Here is a 20,604-nt window from a genome sequence, read left to right on the forward strand (position 1 = left end):
TTCGGTGTTTATGAATGATATTGATGATGGGATATCAAGTTTAATGTCCAAGTTTGCAGATGATACAAAGGTTGGCGGGGTCGTTAAGGACACTACTGACGCTATGCTGCTGCAACAGGATCTGGAAAGGTTGAACAGATGGGCTGAGAGGTGGCAAATGAAGTTTAACATTGACAAATGTAAAGTACTACATATGGGAAACAGTAACCCCAGAGCAACGTATCAACTCTGCGGTACTACACTCACAGTGGTGGAGAATGAAAAGGACCTGGGGGTAATTGTGCAGGCAGATATGAAGTTCTCTGAGCAGTGCAGACGAGCTGCAAGAGTAGCTCATGGTGTCTTGTCAATGATATACAGGAATTTTTCTAGCAGGGATAAGGAGGTGATTATTCCCTTGTATAAGGCAATGGTTAGGCCACATCTTGAGTACTGTATACAGGTCTGGAGGCCTCATTTCAAGAACGATGTAGAGCTGCTGGAACGGGTACAGAGAAGGGCAACAAGATTAGTAAATGGAACAAAGGGTTGCTCTTACGAAGAAAGGCTTAAGTTTTGCAAATTACAGAGTCTGGAGACTAGGCACCGGCGAGGTGATCTGATAGAGGTGTATAAGGCTTTGAATGGTTTGAGCATGCTCAATGCCAATGGGATTCTTCATCTTGCTCAGAATAATCACCTCAGAGGGCATAAATTCAAATTGAGGAAGGACGGATGTCGGATAGATGTGCGGAAATTTGCCTTTGGCCAGCGGGTGGTTGGTTGGTGGAACCGACTTCCATCACTTGTTGTTGAATTTGATAGCCTAAACAAATTTAAAGCTCAACTGGACAGGTATTTCGAACGAACGGAGGGGTGAAATGCTAGTGGGTTTTTTTTTTTTTTTTTTTTTTTTGGCTGATGCTGAATAAGCTTGCTTTCTTGCATCATATGCCTCTACTAATGCTAATGCTAATGTTAAAATATCTGGGAAATTAAAATCCCCCATTATAATAATATCTGATTTACTGGCCCACTCTATTTCCCTGTACAGTTGTTTATTATAGTCATCAGAGTCATTAGGCCTATAACATACTCCTACTCTCAATTTTGATCTCCCAATGCTTATGTCACACCAAACTGACTCGACAGTGCACTGTCCAGTGATATCGACTGGATTCAGTTCCTTGGATTTTATGTGTTTCTTAACTGATAGCATAACCCCTTCCCCAACCTGTCTATCCTTACTGTACACGTACTCCCCAAATTCCAGTTGTGCATTCCTTATATCTGTGTGACACCACATCTCAGATCTCTGAAGAATATCTGCCTTTGATGTTTTGAGCAATACCTCAAATTCGTCAAATTTATTTACCAAACTCCTAGCATTGGTGTACATGCATCTGTTCCTTTTCTTTGCTACCATAACACAACCTATGCGTTTACTTGTACCGTAGTGACTCCCAGCAGTCTCTGAAGTACCCTGCATCTTACTTTCCAGGCTGCTGCTCTGCTGATATATTTCAGGCTCTGCAATTTAATAAACTAATCATATATATCCAAACACCTTCATAATGCATTGTACTCCTTTCTTCCTTCATTTTAATAATAACTGAAATATAACATGTATTTAAAATTTCTGCTGCAATTAATATAACAAACAAATAGTAAAATTTTGTGATTTATGTACACCAAAAATAAAAAAGGACAAAAGCAAAAAAAAAAAAAAAAATGGCTTGTGCACAAACTGAAAACATTTCATTCCAAAAAATCGTGGAGCAAATGAATGCAATATAAGGATATTCAGATATTGGGAAAAATCATGTTTAACTTGCCTGGTTAGCTATTTTAACACATACTGATAAGCTAAATGGAGGAAATAATTTCAAATTGTTAATTTATATTTTAACAAAGCATTTGACTCAATCCCTCATGAAAGTTACTGTTGGGATCATGGCTAAGATTCTAAAATGAATGGTAGCATAATGCTGCAAGGCAGGAAGCAGAGTATTGTGATTAATGGTTACTCTTCTTATTAAAAGTTGGGTTCCCAAGGATCAGTTCTGGGACCACTGTTGTTTCCAATTTTCATAAATGTGAAAATTTATGAAAATTGTGAAAATTTCATATCATCTGAAAATTTCATAATTTTCAGATGATATGAAGATTGGGAGAGTGATTAATGATCAGTGCTCCTTCAGGATAACTCAGATAGGCTTGAGAATGACCAGAAAAATGACAGCTGTATTTTTATGCAGCAGTATGCAAGGTCTTACACTTAGGGAATAGCAATCACAAAATAACTTAAAAGAGTCTTGGTGGAGTAGAGGCAGATAAGGGATTTGGGTGTCATGATATGATATGATCGGACATGGAGTTCATCAAGCAGCATAGTCAGACTTCGAGGAATGCCCATGGTGTCCTTTCAATGATTTATTGCTCCTTGTGCTTATAAAGATAGTGAGTTGATAATCCTGCTATATAAGGTGATTGAAAAGCATGCACACTTTATGTCCAGATATGGAGATTGCATGTAGAAAAAGACATAGAGCTATTTGACAGAGTCCAAAGATGGGCAATCCACTTGGCGTGTGAGAAAGAGCACCTATATGAGGAAAGACTTCAAATATGTGTTCTGCAACATTGAAATTTTAGAACTTACCTTGCTGAAGTCTGTATGCTTCTGAGAGGGGGTAGTAAAATGAATGAAGGCATAATATTTACTGTTATAAATGATTACAGAACTAGGAGTCATAAATTAAATTACAGATATCGAGATTTAGACTATGAAGTTGCAATAGTGACAACCAAATTATTGTGGACTTATACTTCATAACTGGGTTGTCACTATTTTTAACAGGGCACCTGCCCTCCCACTGATGAGTAAGCCAACAAGTTTCAAAACGTTGCTGTCTAGGTGGTGGTATCTGCCAAGAATAAGTAACATTAGTCTTCTCCACTGGTGAACCTTTACTTATTAAAAGCAGTGCAATACCTTGGCATCTTGTTGTGAAGATTGATTCACAATATGAGATACAATTAAAACAATGCCAATTATTGACTTGAATAGTTCACTACAAACAAAACATGGTACAAAAGTACTGACTGTTCAAACTGTGTTATACTATATTCATTATAAACACATTTTTAGCATTTTAAATTTTGCATATTTGGCTTAAATTAAATTTATGACACCTTAATTAATGTACGAGTTATTTCTTTTCACAGATCTGCGAAGGTATAGAACTTATAATGGAAATTTAGTAAGAGATTTGCTGCGAGCTATGAGAAATAAGGTAAACGTTCATGATCCTAATAACTTAACGTTACTGTTTGATTATAATTTTATAATTAGTTTTCTCAGTAAATTTTACAAGATGTAGAGTAATTCTAATTAATGTAATTCTGAACTTTATCTGTAAATCATTGCTTTTTTTTTTTTTTTTTTTTTTCCTCCATTATATGACATCAGACCTGATGTAGTCAAGTGCTCAGGTTCAAGAGTACAGTAGTGCGCATTAGCATTGGCATATGATGCAAGAAAGTAAGCTTATGCAACATCAGCCACAAAAAAAAAAAAACCCCACTTCCATTTCACCATACCTTTCGTTCGAAATACCTGTACGAGTACTCTCTATCTCTATCCAGCTGAGCCTTAAACTTATTTAGGCTATCAACTTCCACAACAAGGGATAGAAGTCTGTTGCACCAACAAACCACCCGCTGGCTAAAGGCAAATTTCCGCACGTCTATCCTACATCTGTCTTTCCTCAATTTGAATTTATGCCCTCTCAGGTGATTATTCTGAGCAAGAGGCAGTATCCCATCAGCATTGAGCATGCTCAAACCATTCAAGGCTATGCACACCTCTATCAGATCACCTCGCCGGTGACTAGTCCCCAGACACTGTAATTTGCAAAACTTAAGCCTTTCTTCGTAAGAGCAACCCTTTGTTCCGTTCACTAACCTTGTTGACCTTCTCTGTACTCTTTCCAGCAGCTCTACATCCTTCTTGAAATGAGGCCTCCAGACCTGTATACAGTACTCAAGGTGTGGCCTGACCATTACCTTATACAAGGGAATAATCACCTCCATCTCCCTGCTAGAAAAATTCCTGTTTATCATTGATAAGACACAATGAGCTACTCTTGCACCCGTCTGCACTGCTCAGAGAACTTCATATATGCCTGCACAATTACCCCCACGTCCTTTTCATTCTCTACCACTGTCAGTGTAGTACCACAGAGTTGATACGTTGCTCTGGGGTTGCTGTTTCCCATATGTAGTACTTTACATTTGTCAATGTTAAACTTCATTTGCCACCTCTCAGCCCATCTGCTCAACCTTTCCAGATCCTTTTGCAGCAGCATAGCATCAGTAGTGTCCTTAATAACCCTGCCAACCTTTGTATCATCTGCAAACTTAGACATTAAGCTTGATATACCATCATCAATATTATTTATAAATACAGAAAACAACAATGGACCCAACACTGAACCCTGAGGGACTCCACTAATAACATTAATCCACGATGAGCAGTGTCCATTAATTACTACTCTCTATCTTCTGCCACTCAACCATCCCTTTATCGATAGCAACAATTTGCCACCAATGCCACACTGCTCCAATTTGTGCAGCAGTCATCCATGTGCAACAGTATCAAAAGCCTTTCTAAGATCCAAATATATAATATCAAAGTTATTCCCTGCATCCAATTCTTTTGTGACTACATCATAGTATCCAATCAAATTGGTCAGGCAATACCTTCCCTTAACAAAACCATGCTATGTCTGAGCTATAACCGAATTCTTGTCAAGATGATCCTGCAGTGCTTCTTTAACCAGTGCTTCCGTTAATTTTCCTGGAACAGAAGTTAAACTCACAGGTCTATAATTACTTGTGTCAGCCTTTGATCCTCCTTTGTGAATTGGGGTTACATTTGCACATCTCCAGTCTGTGGGTACCTCCAGTCTGTGGGTACCCATCTGAGTCCAAGGAAGCTCTCATAATTATGGCTAATGGATTGCTTACTTCCTTTGCTGCCTCCTTTAATATAACTGGATAGATCCCATCCACCCCAGGTGCCTTTCTTGTATTTATCTTCAACAATTGCTTCTTCACTTTACTCTCAATTATTACAAGATCATCTAGCTCACTGCCAGTGTTTACTTCATCTATGGCATTCCCCTTCCTGAATAACTCCTTGTGTGTGAATGTAGATGCAAAATATTGATTTAGTTTGTTAGGTACCTGAGCAGGATCATGAACAGTCGAACCATCGAGTTCTACTAGAGTTCTGACATCCATTTAGGCCTGAACCTCGAACAATATTTCTTAGTTGGTATGTAAAGCCTAGTAGCTTCCAAGATAAGTTCTTTGAATGCTTCCCATTTTGAGTTTGCTGTTGGTAACATCATCAGTTGGTCCCACTGTATAGAATTTAAATACTGTCTCAGACCATCATAGTCACCTTTACGAAAGCAATAACCCTTCCCTTTACCCCTGATGGTAGTTACCTCCTTGAGTAAATCCCACTTGAGCACACTGTGATCACTACCACCTAGTGGTTCCTGTATCTGCAGATTCTTAATGCATGAAGAATCACTAGTGATAATCAAATCAAGAGTATTACTCCCTCTAGTTGCCTCCCGAACATTCTCATTTAGAAATCAATCATCCAATAAATCCACAAAAGCCTTGCTAGTGTGTGAGTGACCAACCCACAAATTCCAGTCAATATCTGGGAAATTAAAATCCCCGATTATAAGACTCTCTGATTTACTGGCCCACTCTATTTCCCTGTATAGTTTCTTATTATACTCATCAGAGTCATTAGGCACACTCCTACTCTCAATTTTGATCTCCCTATGCTTATGTCACACCAAAGTGACTCGACACTGCACTGTTCAGCTATGTCGACTGGCTTCAGTTCCTTGGATTTTATGTGTTTCTTAACTAATAGCACAACCCCCTCCTCCCTTCCTATCCTGTCTATCCTTTCTGTAGACGTTGTAATCCCCAAATTCCAGTTCTGCATTACTTATATCTGTGTGACACCATGTCTCTGATATCCCAACAATATCTGCCTTTGATGCTTTGAGCAATACCTAACATTAGCATTAGCATTAGCATTAGTAGAGGCATTTGATGCAAGAAAGCAAGCTTATGCAGCATCAGCCACAAAAAAAAAAAAAAAAAAAAAAAAGTAACATAAATAAATAAAAATAACCACTTCCACTTCACCCCTCTGTTCGTTCGAAATACCTGTCCAGCTGAGCCTTAAACTTATTTAGGCTATCAACTTCCACGACAAGGGATGGAAGTCTGTTCCACCCACCAACCACCCGCTGGCTAAAGGCAAATTTCCGCACATCTATCCTACATCTGTCTTTCCTCAATTTGAATTTATGCCCTCTCAGGTGATTTTTCTGAGCTAGAGGAAGAATCCCATCAGCATTGAGCATGCTCAAACCATTCAAGGCTTTGTACACCTCTATCAGATCACCCCGCTGGTGCCTAGTTTCCAGACACTGTAATTTGCAAAACTTAAGCCTTTCTTCGTAAGAGAACCCCTTTGTCCCATTCACCAATCTAGTTGCCCTTCTCTGTACTCGTTCCAGCAGCTCCAAATCCTTCCTGAAATGAGGCCTCCAGGCCTGTATACAGTACTCTAGGTGTGGCCTGACCATTGCCTTATACAAGGGAATAATCACCTCCTTATCCCTGCTAGAAAAATTCCTATATATCATTGACAATACACCATGAGCTACTCTTGCAGCTCGTCTGCACTGCTCAGAGAACTTCATATCTGCCTGCACCACCGCCCCCAGGTCCCTTTCATTCTCTACCACTGTCAGTGTAGTACCACAGAGTTGATACGTTGCTCTGGGGTTGCTGTTTCCCATATGTAGTACTTTACATTTGTCAATGTTAAACTTCATTTGCCACCTCGAAGCCCATCTGCTCAACCTTTCCAAATCCTGTTGCAGCAGCATAGTGTCAGTAGTGTCCTTGACAACCCTGCCAACCTTCGTATCGTCTGCAAACTTGGACATTAAGCCTGATATACCATCATCAATATCATTTATAAATACAGAAAACAATAAAGGCCCCAATACTGAACCCTGAGGGACTCCACTGTGGAAGAAGTTTCAAGAAGTTCCCTAACTGTGGAAGAAGTTTCAAATCACTGTTACCTTGGGTTATGGATTGACTACAGTCTAAGTTGGGCAATGCTTATAACAAATTTGTACAAGAAAATGAGATTCTATATGTACTTTTTTACTACATTAAGAATAAATTAAATCTAAGAACAAAAGTAACCTTATCTTATGCATTAGTGAACTCACAACTCAATTATTTAGTAAATGTATGGGCAAGAGCAAATATAACGGAAATAACAGTAATAAACAGCTTAATTAACAGGATTTTGAAACTTTTAATGGGGACAAACTCTTGGAATGACCTGAATAATAGAAAGCAGTTCTTGTTGAAATATAAAATACTATATCCAGTTCAAAAACTGAAGTTAAATCTATTCTTGAAAAAATCTTAACACTATTTTTGAAGAATCGAATCTACAAAGGAATGTCTCACTTAATTTAAGGAACCCAAAAGCAATTGTTTTGCCACACCCTACTAAATAGATTTGGAAATAGGCATACAATTAATATAATAAACAGCATGTTGGCTAGTGTTGATTTCAAGCTCATGAGAAGTTATCCTATCTCCAAATTAAAATTCCTAATAAGAAAATTTTTGATACACGATGATACAGTAGATTAGAATAGATATGCAGAGAATTGTTATCTCTGTTTGCAGTGTGGAATGTACTATGTGTAATGACATCATTGTCTTTTCTGTAAGATAACAAATTGTATGCAAAAACTATTTTAAATGAAGAATTACAACTTGTAATTTGTTGTCAAGAAATTTACTTTTCTTAAGAAGTTCATTTATTGTAAACAAATTCTCTTGATAAAATTGTATTGTATTGTATTATTATTCTTCTTCTTTTAATGATGCCGAATGACATTTGCGACTTCGTTTTGATATTGTTCTCTGTCTAGCGATGCGTGTAGAATTTGTGCTGTTGTCATGTGAAGCCAGGAGTTGATGTTATCTAGCCATGCCATTTTTGGTTTGCCTGGGCATTTCTTGCCTTCGATCTTTCCCTCCAGGATGAGTGGTAGTAGGTGATATTTTTGTTGGTTCCTAGCGATGTGACCTAGGTATTTGCATTTCCTGCTGATGATGGTTTTGAGCAGGTCCTGTTCCGTGTGCATGTCCTGCAAGACCTTTACGTTGGTTATCTTGGCTGTCCACAGGATTTTCAGCATTCTTCGGTAGAGCCACATTTCGAAGGCCTGGAGCTTTTTTGTAGTGGCTGATGTTAGAGTCCAGGTTTCTACACCGTAGAGCAGTATTGGCCAGATGTAGCATTTCAATGTGCGTAATTTGAGCATGATGTTCAAGCTTCTGTCGGTGAGGAGGGTTTTCCACTTGGTGAATGCCTGCCTGCCTCGTTCAATTCTGCTTTTGATTTCGGCCTCATGGTTCAGCTGGTCATCAATGAGTACTCCGAGATACTTGAAGCGGTGTATTTGCTCTAATTTTTCATTGTTTAGTTTGATCGTGATTTTGCTTGCAGTCCTGCTGACCTTCATCACCTTTGTTTTCTTTTTGTTGATTTGTAGCCCCCATGCTTGGCTTTCTATGTCCACTTCATTCAAGATGGTCTGTAAATCTTGTTCTGAATCCGCTATTAGTGCTATGTCATCGGCATATCTTAAGTTATTGATGTAGTGTCCGTTAACTTTTATGCCAATGTTCTTGTCAGCCAGTGTTTAGTCGAAGATCATTTCCGAATAGATGTTAAAAAGAATGGGAGATAATGGGCAACCTTGCTGGACGCCTTTTTTTATTGGAATTGGGTCTGTCAGGTCGTTGTCATAGCGAAGCCGAGCTGTTTGATTCCAGTAGAGAGTTGTAATAAAGTTGATATCGTTGTTTTCAAGCCCAAGTTTTCTCAGTCGGTCAATTAGACGGTCGTGGTCTACTGAATCGAAGGCTTTCTCGTAATCAATAAAACATATATGCACATCTTTTTGATGTTCATAGCACCTTTGTAGCAATATTTGTAAACAGAAAATTGCTTCTCTGGTGCCTAGTCCTCTGCAGAATCCGAACTGTGTGTTTCCTAGTGCACTTTCGCACTTACATCTTATCCTTTGCTGAATCACCTTGAGGAAGACTTTTAGCACCTGCCTCATTAGACTGATCAGCCTGAAGTCTTCGCATTTCCGGCTGGTAGCCTTTTTTCGTAGGGCCACGAAGATGGATTGGAGCCATTCGGATGGAATGTCGTTGTTGTTGTAGATTTGATTGAACCATTTCCTTAGTTGTTGGATGTTGATGTAGTCTAGTTGTTTCAGCAGTTCCACATGAATCTGATCAGGTCCACAGGCCTTGCCTGGCAGGCGCCTCCGTAGCCAGGTGGGAAGGAACAGCAGTGCGTAGCACACTCTTCTTGATTAGACCGGGGTTCGAGCCCGTCACCACCAAATACGGAGGATGCGGAAAGGTCAGGGAATGACCACCGCCCGGAGCAATATGGCCTTAGTTACTAATGCTCCTAAAAAAAAAAAACCAAATAACAACAAACCTTGCCTGGCTTTGTTATTCGGATGGCATGTTCCACTTCAGATGTTAATATGTGGAGATTGTCTTCCTGTGTTTGTTGTTGAGTTTCTGCCGGTTTTCTGTTGGTGCCGAACAGATTGTATATATAGCTCTTCCAGGTGTCGAGTTTGGCTTGTTTGCTTAGTATAGGTTGATTGTTGTCCATATATAAGCTTGGGATAGGAGCCGGTTTGTAGATGTTTCCAGCTTCTTTAAGCTTCTTGTGCAGGTTATAGTTGTCATTTTTCTTGATTAGGTCTTCGATTTCTGCACACTGATCTTCCATCCATTTTTCCTTTGCCTTCCGGATTTCCTGTTTGATCTTTTGTTGTATTTCTTTGTATTTTTCCCGGTTGTTGTTGCTTTTGAATGTTCTCCGTTCATCCATTAGGTCTAGTATGTGCTGGGTCATCCACCGTTGTTTCTTTTTCGACGCCTGATGTCCTAACAGGGTTTCTGCTGTTTCATTGATGCACTGTTTGAGTGAACGCCCGAATGCTTGCACATCTGTTGTTACTGCTTCGATCGATCTGATTGTAGTGTTGAGATGAAGCTGTACTTGTCACCTGTTGGCATTGTTCTTCAGTTTCTCCAGGTCGATTCTTTTTGTTGTGCTTGTGCGTAGTTTGAGATGTAGCGTTGCTATTACTGGGTTATGGTCTGATGATATGTCAGCTCCAGGGTAAGTTTTTGCCTTGAGGACACTTGACTTATATCTGATGTTAATTAAGATGTAGTCAATTTGGTTCCTGACGATATTGTTGTCAGAGTCTTGTGGTGAGGTCCAGGTGTATAGTCGTCGAGGTGGTAGTTTAAACCAAGTGTTGGCAATGCTAAATTTTTCTTCTTGGCAGAACTGGACGAGTCTGTCGCCTCGTTCATTCCGTGTCCCCAAGCCATGTTCTCCGACAATGTTTTGTAGCTTTCCTTGACCAATTTTGGCATTAAAGTCACCGAGGATGACCGTAATGTCGTGCTTCTTCAGCGACTTTAAAGTGTTGCTTAGCTTGTCGTAGAACAATTCAATTTCTTGATTGTCTTTGTCCGCTGTTGGTGCGTAGACCTGGAGCACATTCAGGTTGATCTTGTTGCCTGCTAACTGTAGTAGTGCGATTCGTTCTGATATTGGGGTGAAACTGGTGACTTTGTTGGCCAGTTGTTTGTGGACAACGAAAGCGACGCCGTACGTCTGCTTGGTGTTCTCTTCTCCTCCGGAACAGAAGACGTGGTGGTCGTTTGATATAAACTTCTTTGTACCAGGCCATTTGGTTTCACTTAGCCCAAGTATGTTGATGTTAATGCATTCCATTTCTTGTAAAGCATTGGCTAGTTTTCCTGGTTGTAGTAGGCTTCTAACATTCCATGTAGCTAGTTTCAGAAAATTCTTCGACGCAAGCTCGGAGATTCTTAGCACCCTTGTCCCATTCAAGGGACGCCGAAACTCGGGGCCGTGGTTTATTTTGCCACGGCCCCGAGTTTCGGCGTCCATATGATTGCTTGCTATCATTGAAGTTTTCAAGGGAAGGATAATCCAAGTAGTTTCCCGTTGCTTTCTTGGATCACAATTTAGTTGAAAAGGTCGTGTGTGGACCTTTTGAAACGGGTTTCGTCTGACGTCTCCACTGAAACCTTTCCGCCATGGGAGGCCCTTCTGGGAGTATTATTATTATTATTAGCTATATGCAAGGAAGCCTGAGGCATATGCTGCACCAGCAGGTCCAGATGGAATACATTACATCATGATAGTAAAACTTATTGAACCCGCACTCAAGACACTATTACTGCTCTACAACAGAATATTCAAAGAAAACACTTTCCCTTACAAATGGCGGCATGCTTATGTTTTGGCATTTCCAAAACCTGGAAAAGATTCTACAAATCCACAGCATTATCGACCTATTGCACTCACCAGCTGTATATGCAAGGTAATGGAAAAAATTATCAACACCCGGTTATCCTGGTTTCTAGCTCAAAATAACCTTATGAATCCAGTGCAGTGTGGCTTTCATGAAGGTAGATCCACTCTTGACCTTTTGATTAAGACGGAAATAAACATCCCTGACACCTTCGTACGCAAAGAACATCTTGCGATGGTCCTATCTGACATTGTCAAAGCGTTTGACACTGCTTGGAGATATGGTATAATGCGAAATCTGTATGATCTGGGATTACGCAGACACCTACCACAGTTTATAAGAAACTTCCTACAACACCGCTCATTTCAAGTTCGATTTCACAACCACTTATCTTCAAAGTTCATACAGGAAGAAGGAGTGCCACAAGGATCAGTGCTAAGTGCTACCCTCTTTAATATAAAAATGAATTCAATAACACAGGACCTGCCACAAACAATATCCATGACCCTGTATGCTGATGACTTTAGTATCACCTGCCATTCGCCTAATATGGTAGAGACAGCTGCAATGTACAATCAACAAAATAGCAAAATGGGCCCAAAACAATGGTTTTCGCCTCTCAACCCAAAAGATTGTCGGTATACACTTTTTCAGGAAGTGTAATCTGCATCCATACCCAGAACTTCGGCTAGAAAATCAAATCATACCAGTTGTCCCTAGTGTCCACTTTCTTGGTGTGATACTTGACCAAAAACTCACCTTCCTGGAACATATAAAAACACTCAGGATTACCTGTCTAAAAAAAGCTAAATATCTTAAGAGTTCTGTCAGGCACAACATGGGGAGCTGACTGATACACACTATTACAGTTGTACCATGCGCTAATACGTTCATGTCTAGACTATGGTTCTGTAGTTTATAGCTTTGCTAGACAAAGCGCTTTACACTGGCTTGATCCTGTGTACCACAGTGCTCTTCATCTTGCACTGGGGGCATACCGTACATCACCTGTCCATAGCCTACATGCTGAAGCACATGAAACCTCCCTGCAGCTATGCAGAGAAATGCTTTTATTACACTATGCGCAAAACTCAAAGGGCATCCAAACCATCCCACTTGGAACGGACTTTTCTCGCCTAAATGGGTAAACCTATACCAAGCGTATCCATCAATAAATTCACCAACCGGGATACGTCTTTGCTTATTGCAGGCCAATTGGCAAATTGACTTTAGTAAGATACAGCCCACTGCCTCTCATACAGTCCCACCTTGGACATATTATATACCACCGTGTGACTTTTCATTGTCAGCCTGGTGAAAACACACCTTATCTCAACAGAACATACTGCAAATGACGCCGCATTGAGAACCCAGCATGGCCAGTACACACCAATTTACACAGATGGGTCTAAAACAGACAATCATGTTGGTTCAGCAGCAGTATTTCCTAACATCACTATGTCCAAAAAACTTCCCACTGAATGTAGCAGCTATACTGCAGAACTCTGATCTCCACATGGCCTTAAACTACACACTCTCAAGAACTAGACTGCACAGCGTTATTTATACCGACTCCATTAGTGTTATCCAAGCTATACAACTCAATACAAAAAATGATAACCCCTTACTTAGACAGATCTGGAATACTCGGACTAAATTAAACCAGAATAAACAACAAGTTCTGTTATGTTGGATCCCTGGTCACGCTGGAATTTCTGGAAATGAACAGGCCGACCTAGCTGCCATAACTGCTACCGATCCTATAGACCAATCCTTCACTACACCTGCATCTGACTATAAGTACATTATAAATAAACGATGCCTTGAAAAATGGCAACATATCTGGCAGAATCAAGTCAACAGTAAGCTACTTGGCATAAAAAAAGATCTAAAACCATTGAGATCTAGTATACGTGAGAACCGACATAAAGTTGTACTAGCCCGATTAAGGATAGGCCACACGCACCTAATACATCTTTATTTGCTTGCAGCCACTGACCCACCATCGTGTACAAACCGCAACACTCAGCTCACTGTCCATCATCTAATTATTGATTGTCCCAAGTACAGTACTGAGCGACAAGCTGTGTTTATCTCATTTCCCACGACAAACACCTCTCTCAGCATTTCCGACCTACTAGCAGACACACCACATGTGACCAAAATTTTTGATTTTCTCAGACAGATAAAACTATACAACACGATATAAATTTGAATAACATCCATACAGATAGAACTATGTATCTATGTGTATGGATGTATCTATGTATCTATATATCACCATAGTTAGGTGCATTATGTCCTTTGCTGTCCTTGTGCTGTAAAGCCCTTAAACAAACAAACAAACATATGCTGCATCAGCCAAAAAAAAGTTTCCCGAGTTACCCTGAGAGAAAGAGAAGGGGGGGGGGACAAAAAATGTTAGGTAGAATGGCTGAGAAGTGGCAACGGAATTTAATATTGACAAATGCAAAGTACTGCATATGGATAGCAGTAACCAAACGGAAATGTAGTACCAACTGTATGTTACTACACTCGGGGAGGTGGGGAATGAAAATGACCCGGGGGTAATTGTGCAGTCGGATATGAAATTCTCTGAGCAGTACAGACATTATGTCAGAGCAGGTCATGGAGTTTTGTTAATGATATATAGGAATTTTGCCAGCAGGGACAAGGAGGTGATTATACCTTTGTATAAGGCAATGGTCAGTCCACTTCTTGAGTACTGCATACAGGTCTGGAGGCCTCATTTTAGGAAGGATGTAGAATTGCTAGAACGAGTACAGAGAAAGGCAACAAGATTGGTGAGAGGAATAAAGGGTTCTCTTACCAGGAGAGGCTTAAATTCTGTAAATTTCAGCATTGGAGACTAGGCACCCGTGAGGTGATCTGATTGAGGTGGCCTTGAATGGTTTGAGCATGCTCAATGCTGATGGGATAATTCCATTTCCTGAGATTAAGTATCTGGGGGAGGGTATAGATTGAAACTGAGGAAAGACAGTTGTAGAACAGATGTGTAGTAGTTTGCCTTTAGCCTGTGGATAGTTGATTGCTGGAACAGACTTCCATCTGTTGTTGTGGAAGTTGATAACTTAAATAAATTTAAGGCTGAACTAGACTAACATTTCGAGTGGCCAGATGGATGAAATGGGAAGTGTTTTTTTTTTTTTTTTTTTGACTGATGTTCTATAAGCTTGCTTTCTTGCATCGTAGCCTCAACTAATTTTTATACTAAGTTATTAGTAAGGTTATGAATAAAATTGAATTGGGAATAACTTTTGATGAAAACAACATTTTCACAAACATATTGTAAGTATTATTAATTATCAAGCTAAAAAATTATTTATTTCTATAAGAGGGCAATAAAAGGATTTTGTAGTATTCATTTCTATAAAGCAATTTATATTAGTTTGTGTAAACCTAAACATTTAGCTCCCGACTTATGTAAGCCCAAGTTGCGTGACTCCGGACTTGCTAAATAACTAGTGTTAACATTTGATTTTCTGCTTTAAAAATTCTGAATAAATATTCGACATCATGTGTTCGAGACAGGTGAACTCCGTTGAAACATGTGAGAGAAACCGCCACAGCATTCAAGCCACATGGACTGTGCCCCATCGGCTATTTCTTCAAAGAATTGCACTGTAGCCCTTTGTCTCTACATCCTCTCCTTCCTTCCTTCCTTCCTTTCTTTCTTTCTTTCTTCAAAGCTTATTACATACAGACAACATTTTCTGAGGCTGTAAATGCACCAGTTTTGGAAGACATATAGCATCCTTGATGGAATACACAACATTTCAAGAGCCTGGAATGTGGAATGATGTGACAACAATCTGTATGAGTGAAGTTTGGAAAAAACTTCTAAAACATTCTGAGCTTAACAATGAAGGCTTTAACAAAGATGAGCTGATGTCTTCTGTTGCCAAAGAAATTGTAAACTTAGCCCACAAGTTGCATGTGGTCCTGTAGGACGAAGTGGTATATGAGCCTGTGGATGAACAAGGTGAAAATTTAACAACACAATACCTTGCCCAGTTGAACGCGCAAAGAGTTAAGGAGCAAGGGAGAGCCGAATACATCAAGGAATCAGAGCAACCCAAGAATGGTTCGAATTAAAGGAAATGGCAGAAGTGTTTCTTAAAATTCAGGAAGGTTTCTCTATATTTGATGCAGTGGATGAAAAGACCAAACATTTCTTGAAAATAGAAAAGTTCAAGATTGCTTATCGGCTTATTGCTTAATTTATGAAGAGGGGAAAAAGCCTACAAAACAGATGAAGATCGAAAAGTTCATATCTCGTACCACCTCCCCGACCTCTACTCAGCCTACAACACCCTGCGATGTGATTAATATGTCTTATTAATGCTTCAGGTTTGTTTTAAGTTACCTTCAGTTCATTGCCTGAACTGTATAGACTTTGATTCATTGTGTGGTTTGGACGAATTTTTTTAAGTATGTACACTTTGGTTTTGATTCCCTTAGTTAGTTAACCCTTATAAAGCCTACATGGTGTATGAAGTACATATCAGTTTTTACAATACAATAACATGCATTTTTCTTCCTTTTGTATTTTCTTTCCTTATGTACAGTTTTCCTTATAGAGTTTCTTTCCTTATAGAGTTTCTTTCCTTATAGAGTTTTTAATTGTTATTGTATATAACTATTTTTCTTCATTCTTCTGAGGATATTATGTGGTATTTCTAATTTTGGAATAACAGGGATATAGTGGCAATATTTTAGATATAGTAGCCATTCCCAAGTTACATAAAAATCGACTTACATAAGAAGTCCTGGAACGTATCTCTTATATATGTCGGGGACAGACTGTAGTTCATATTGGCACAGTAAAACATACAGTAAACCCCCCGCTATTCGCGGGGGTTACGTTCCTGAGAAATGTCGCGAATACTGAGTTATGGCTCCATAGTAATAAAGGAGTTCCGTTCCAAAGTATGAAATATATAAGAAAAACTAGTCTAAAATTTTGTCTATGTATGCATTATATGTACCTTCATAATATGACTGTACATAGTGAAGTGCAGGCATATGGCATCGAAATTAAAATAAGAAACAATTTAATATTAAATGTAATATTTATTAGAAATTTCAAACAAATCTTTCAAACCAGCGTCTTTGCTAGCAAAAAAACTTATCCCGCCAGTGCTATCACCAGTTTCGCTAAAGTGTTGATAAAGGAGTTTTGCCTTTTCACGAATGATGAGTGAACTTTAACGGAATTACATTTTGAGTTCGGTCTTCTATCCACAGATTTAAAGCTTTTTCCATTTTTTTCGAATTTAACATCACGAGTTACAGAGCAAATTTTTGAAGCAATTAGAAAGTGTAATGAAGTATCCACAGAAGGTTGCACACCGAAGAGATGGACACTACTGCTGATTTTTTCTTCCGATTTTTTGATTGATCGTACCGTTGGCTCATTGATTTTATAATGTTTTGCCACTGAAGAGACACTTTCACCATTAGAAATTTTGTCTAATAACTCAATTTTATTCGCTAATGTCATCACCTTTGATATTTTCACTTTTCCCTTGTTATTCGTAGCCATATTTTTGTACTGGTAAAAAAGAACTTGTCCACAATAAAGGCACTTTCTTCTGTGGACACACTCGAAAAAGTCTGTTTTACACTGCAAAACGGTAGATTTATCACTTTTGTAAGCATATCAATTTATAAATTGATAAATTTATTCAATTTATAAGCATATAAATTAAAAGCCAACGACCAAACCTTCCATGACAAGCGCATAACACATACTGAACAATGATTAGCGAGAAACACCCACGCTTGTGATTTTGTCACCCCTCTCCCCTCCACCCACTAAACGCTGTTTTGACCGGGAAAGATAATTTTAGCCACGCCCATCTTTTTTTATGGCGGAAAATATTCACGGCACTTTAAAATTCACATTTTTTTAGGTTTCATTTTATATTAAATCAGCAATCGCGAATATGCGAAACCACGAATACAGATACCGTGAATAGCGGGGGTTTACTGTACTTGAAAAGAGACACTTTATTGTATGGATTTGAAGTATAAAAATAAACTTTAAAAGTTAAGAAAAAAACTGCCCTGCTGAGCTTATTTCAGTTTGGGCATGTGTTAAGGAGGTCTTTTTAGACTTTCTAGTGACAAAAAAAAAAAAAAAAAAGAAAAGAAAATTTGAAATTAAAGGTTATGTATGCCTGGCAAGTACTATGTAAACTTCTATTTCAAAATAATTGTTTAGCTCCTGGGTCTCTCATGGCAACTGAATGGAAAATGGAGTTTCCATTTTCTATTCAGATGCCACCACACATATATATACCACTCTCTAGAGATAATTTTTCCAAGGTACAGCTATATGCTCAATTGAGTCCTTGGTTACCATGCCATTTTCAGTATTATAATTTTAATTTGTAGATTATGTAAGTAGTTATCTTTGGTTTATTTAATATCAAGAGGATCTCTGGAGAGGGATTAATACATCTGGTTGGAAAAAGCCCAGTTATAATTCAGCAAATTGCTGTTTTTACCTTCATGAGTTATTCTTGTTTTAAGGTGTAATGAGTAATTCAGTTGTATGACAGAAATTTACTTATGCCTTCAGTGATGAATGGTAGTATTAATCTAATTTTATACCACCATTCATCACATGATCATTAAATTATTTTTTATGATTCATTTAACCAGAAATGAGCATTATTCAAAAAAAATGTTTTGAACTGTTTAAAATGTCTTTTTTTTTATTTTTTGTGTTAGCGACATCATTATAGAGAACTCCCAAATAACCTTCAGTCAGCATTAGGATCTGTTCCAGGTGAATTTGTGGAATATTTTACATCTCGTTTTCCAGCTCTTTTGATTCACACATACTCAGCTATGCAGAGTTGTAAGAATGAGGCTACTTTTCTCCCATACTATGACCTGAATAGTTTTTTTCCACGAGTTATGGATAGTAAGCCACCAGTATTGGCTCCCTCTTCTCCATGGAAATGGAAAAGAAATCTGCAGAAAACTGCTACAAATACAGAAGAACTAGAATTATCCTTGGATAATACACCTGATCTCCTTAAAAGTGAACTTGAAACAAATGAAGTGAGTGAGGAGGAAGACAGAAACGAAATTATTTGTGATGAAACAATAGTAGCAACTGTGGAAAGAGACTCAGAAGATATCAGTGGTGCTGATTGGTGTGGAGAACTTTATTCCATTTCAAATGTTGAGGATGTTCACCCCAAAGGAGACCAAGTACAGTTGAAAGATCCAAATAAAATGGATGCTGTTGTTACTTATTTATGTGATGGATCAAATAGTGTGCCAAAAACAGATAATATGGATGGAAGTGTGGCCAATAATATTTTGTGGACTTCTCCATTATGTTCCAATGCTTCTGAAGTGAAGAATTCATTACCAACCAAAAACAAACGTAGAAAGGGGAGAAGGAAGGTAAAAACCTTGGACAAAAATATATAATTATCTTAAACAAAAAAAATAAATAAAAATAATAATAATAATAAAAAAAATAGCAGACCCCTGTAATAAAGGTTTTTCTAGTTGCATATTTGAGTATCAGAAAGACATTGTAAATATTCATAGGACATAAGTTATTGTTTGATGTCCCTAAAAGTGTATTACTGTTTCATCTTTATTATTTTTCCTTTTATTGTTTTATTCTAAAATCATGATTGGAGCTGAATTTTATGCACTCATAAATATTTTATGGCAAAGTTCTTAAATGAACGGTACTTACTAAAGGGTTGAAACTTACAGCTTTTGGTGTAGGTAGTATTCATATATGCTTTTCCTTGTAATGTTACCTTTTTAAGTTATTACCATTTTAGCATTTACCAGTACTTGTGATAATACTTCTGATGTGTTTTTGTATTTATTTAGGTGCAGTTATTTTTGTGTAAATGGAATAGAATCCAGTAATCCATTGCAATTTTAGTGAGTGATATTTGCTACTGATCATATAATGACTGAACAATTTTGCACTGTACTTTAATGAACGTGTTGCCCTTTTTGTATGTTTTATAAAATTATTATGCATCAGAAAATGAGGAAATTTTTGTTTCATTAAAACTATATTTTAATTATATTAAATTTTAATTGATTTGAAATCAAGAAGAAAGAAAGAAAAAAATTAAAGGTTGAATTTAACTTATTATTTTTTAGTCTTGATATGCCATACTTAAAAAAATTATATATATATATATATATATATATATATATATATAATTTTTTTATATATATATATATATATATATATATATACATACACGTTCCAGATGTTGAGGATTGGTGGGATTCTTTGGTAATGTATGCAGGTACATTAGGAGATTCAGTCTATATGCTATCAGAAAAAAATACTAGTTGTCGTGCTGATATTTTGGCTACAATAAAGTTATAAACTCTTCTAGCCTTGGTCATCCAGGCTATAAATGGAAAGTTATTTATTTATATTTAACTTTTTTTTTTTTTTTTGTAACTCCAAGTATTCCTTAAATATGTGAAATGTTAAATTATAGTGCAAAATTCACAAGGTGTAATTTAGTATATTTTCAGCTTCATTCAAAAAATTGGCATTTGGTGCATTTATACACTTTTAGTGTAAAGGGTTTTTATGTTTAAATGAAGAAAATAACCATCCCTTCAAAAATAGTTCACTATTTCTTTTACAGCATTTGTAATATTAAAACTTTTCTTATCTGGACATACTTCTTATCTTCTGTTATGATGTTGAAATGATAATAGATAGTTCCCATGTGTAAAATTCACATCATATTTATTCAGTATTATTATTTTATTTTATTATTATTTTTTTTCTCCATTTGTGGTATTTGAAGATATAATGAAGGAAATATGGCCTTGATTTGGACTCTCTGTGTTGTTGTTGGAAAAGAAGTAACAACGAACATATTTTACTAATTTTGCAATTTTTTTGGAAAAGATGTTATGCTGGGGAAAACCAATAATAGTAATCTATTATTATATGATGGCTGATGCTTTGCCTGCCATCAGATTGGCAAAATTAAGTTTAAATCAGTATTTTTGTTTATCATAGTAATTGTAAATTTAAGAAAGAAGG

General features: G+C 37.6%; 1 protein-coding gene across 1 annotated transcript in view; it reads left to right on the top strand.

Annotated features, from left to right (window-relative positions):
• The window catches only part of LOC150082409 (serine/threonine-protein kinase/endoribonuclease IRE1-like), a 402,966-nt gene extending 383,977 nt beyond the window's left edge, over positions 1–18,989 (top strand). Inside the window, exons 22-23 of the mRNA XM_090380512.1 lie at positions 3,208–3,275; positions 18,276–18,989. Coding sequence (XP_090236638.1) covers positions 3,208–3,275; positions 18,276–18,989 — 782 coding nt within the window. The remainder of the gene's footprint in view (positions 1–3,207; positions 3,276–18,275) is intronic.
• Positions 18,990–20,604: the final 1,615 nt, after the last annotated feature.

This window comes from Mastigoproctus giganteus, chromosome 8, assembly GCF_048544385.1.
Source record: "Mastigoproctus giganteus isolate SK-2022 chromosome 8, ASM4854438v1, whole genome shotgun sequence".
Lineage (NCBI taxonomy): Eukaryota > Metazoa > Arthropoda > Arachnida > Uropygi > Thelyphonidae > Mastigoproctus > Mastigoproctus giganteus.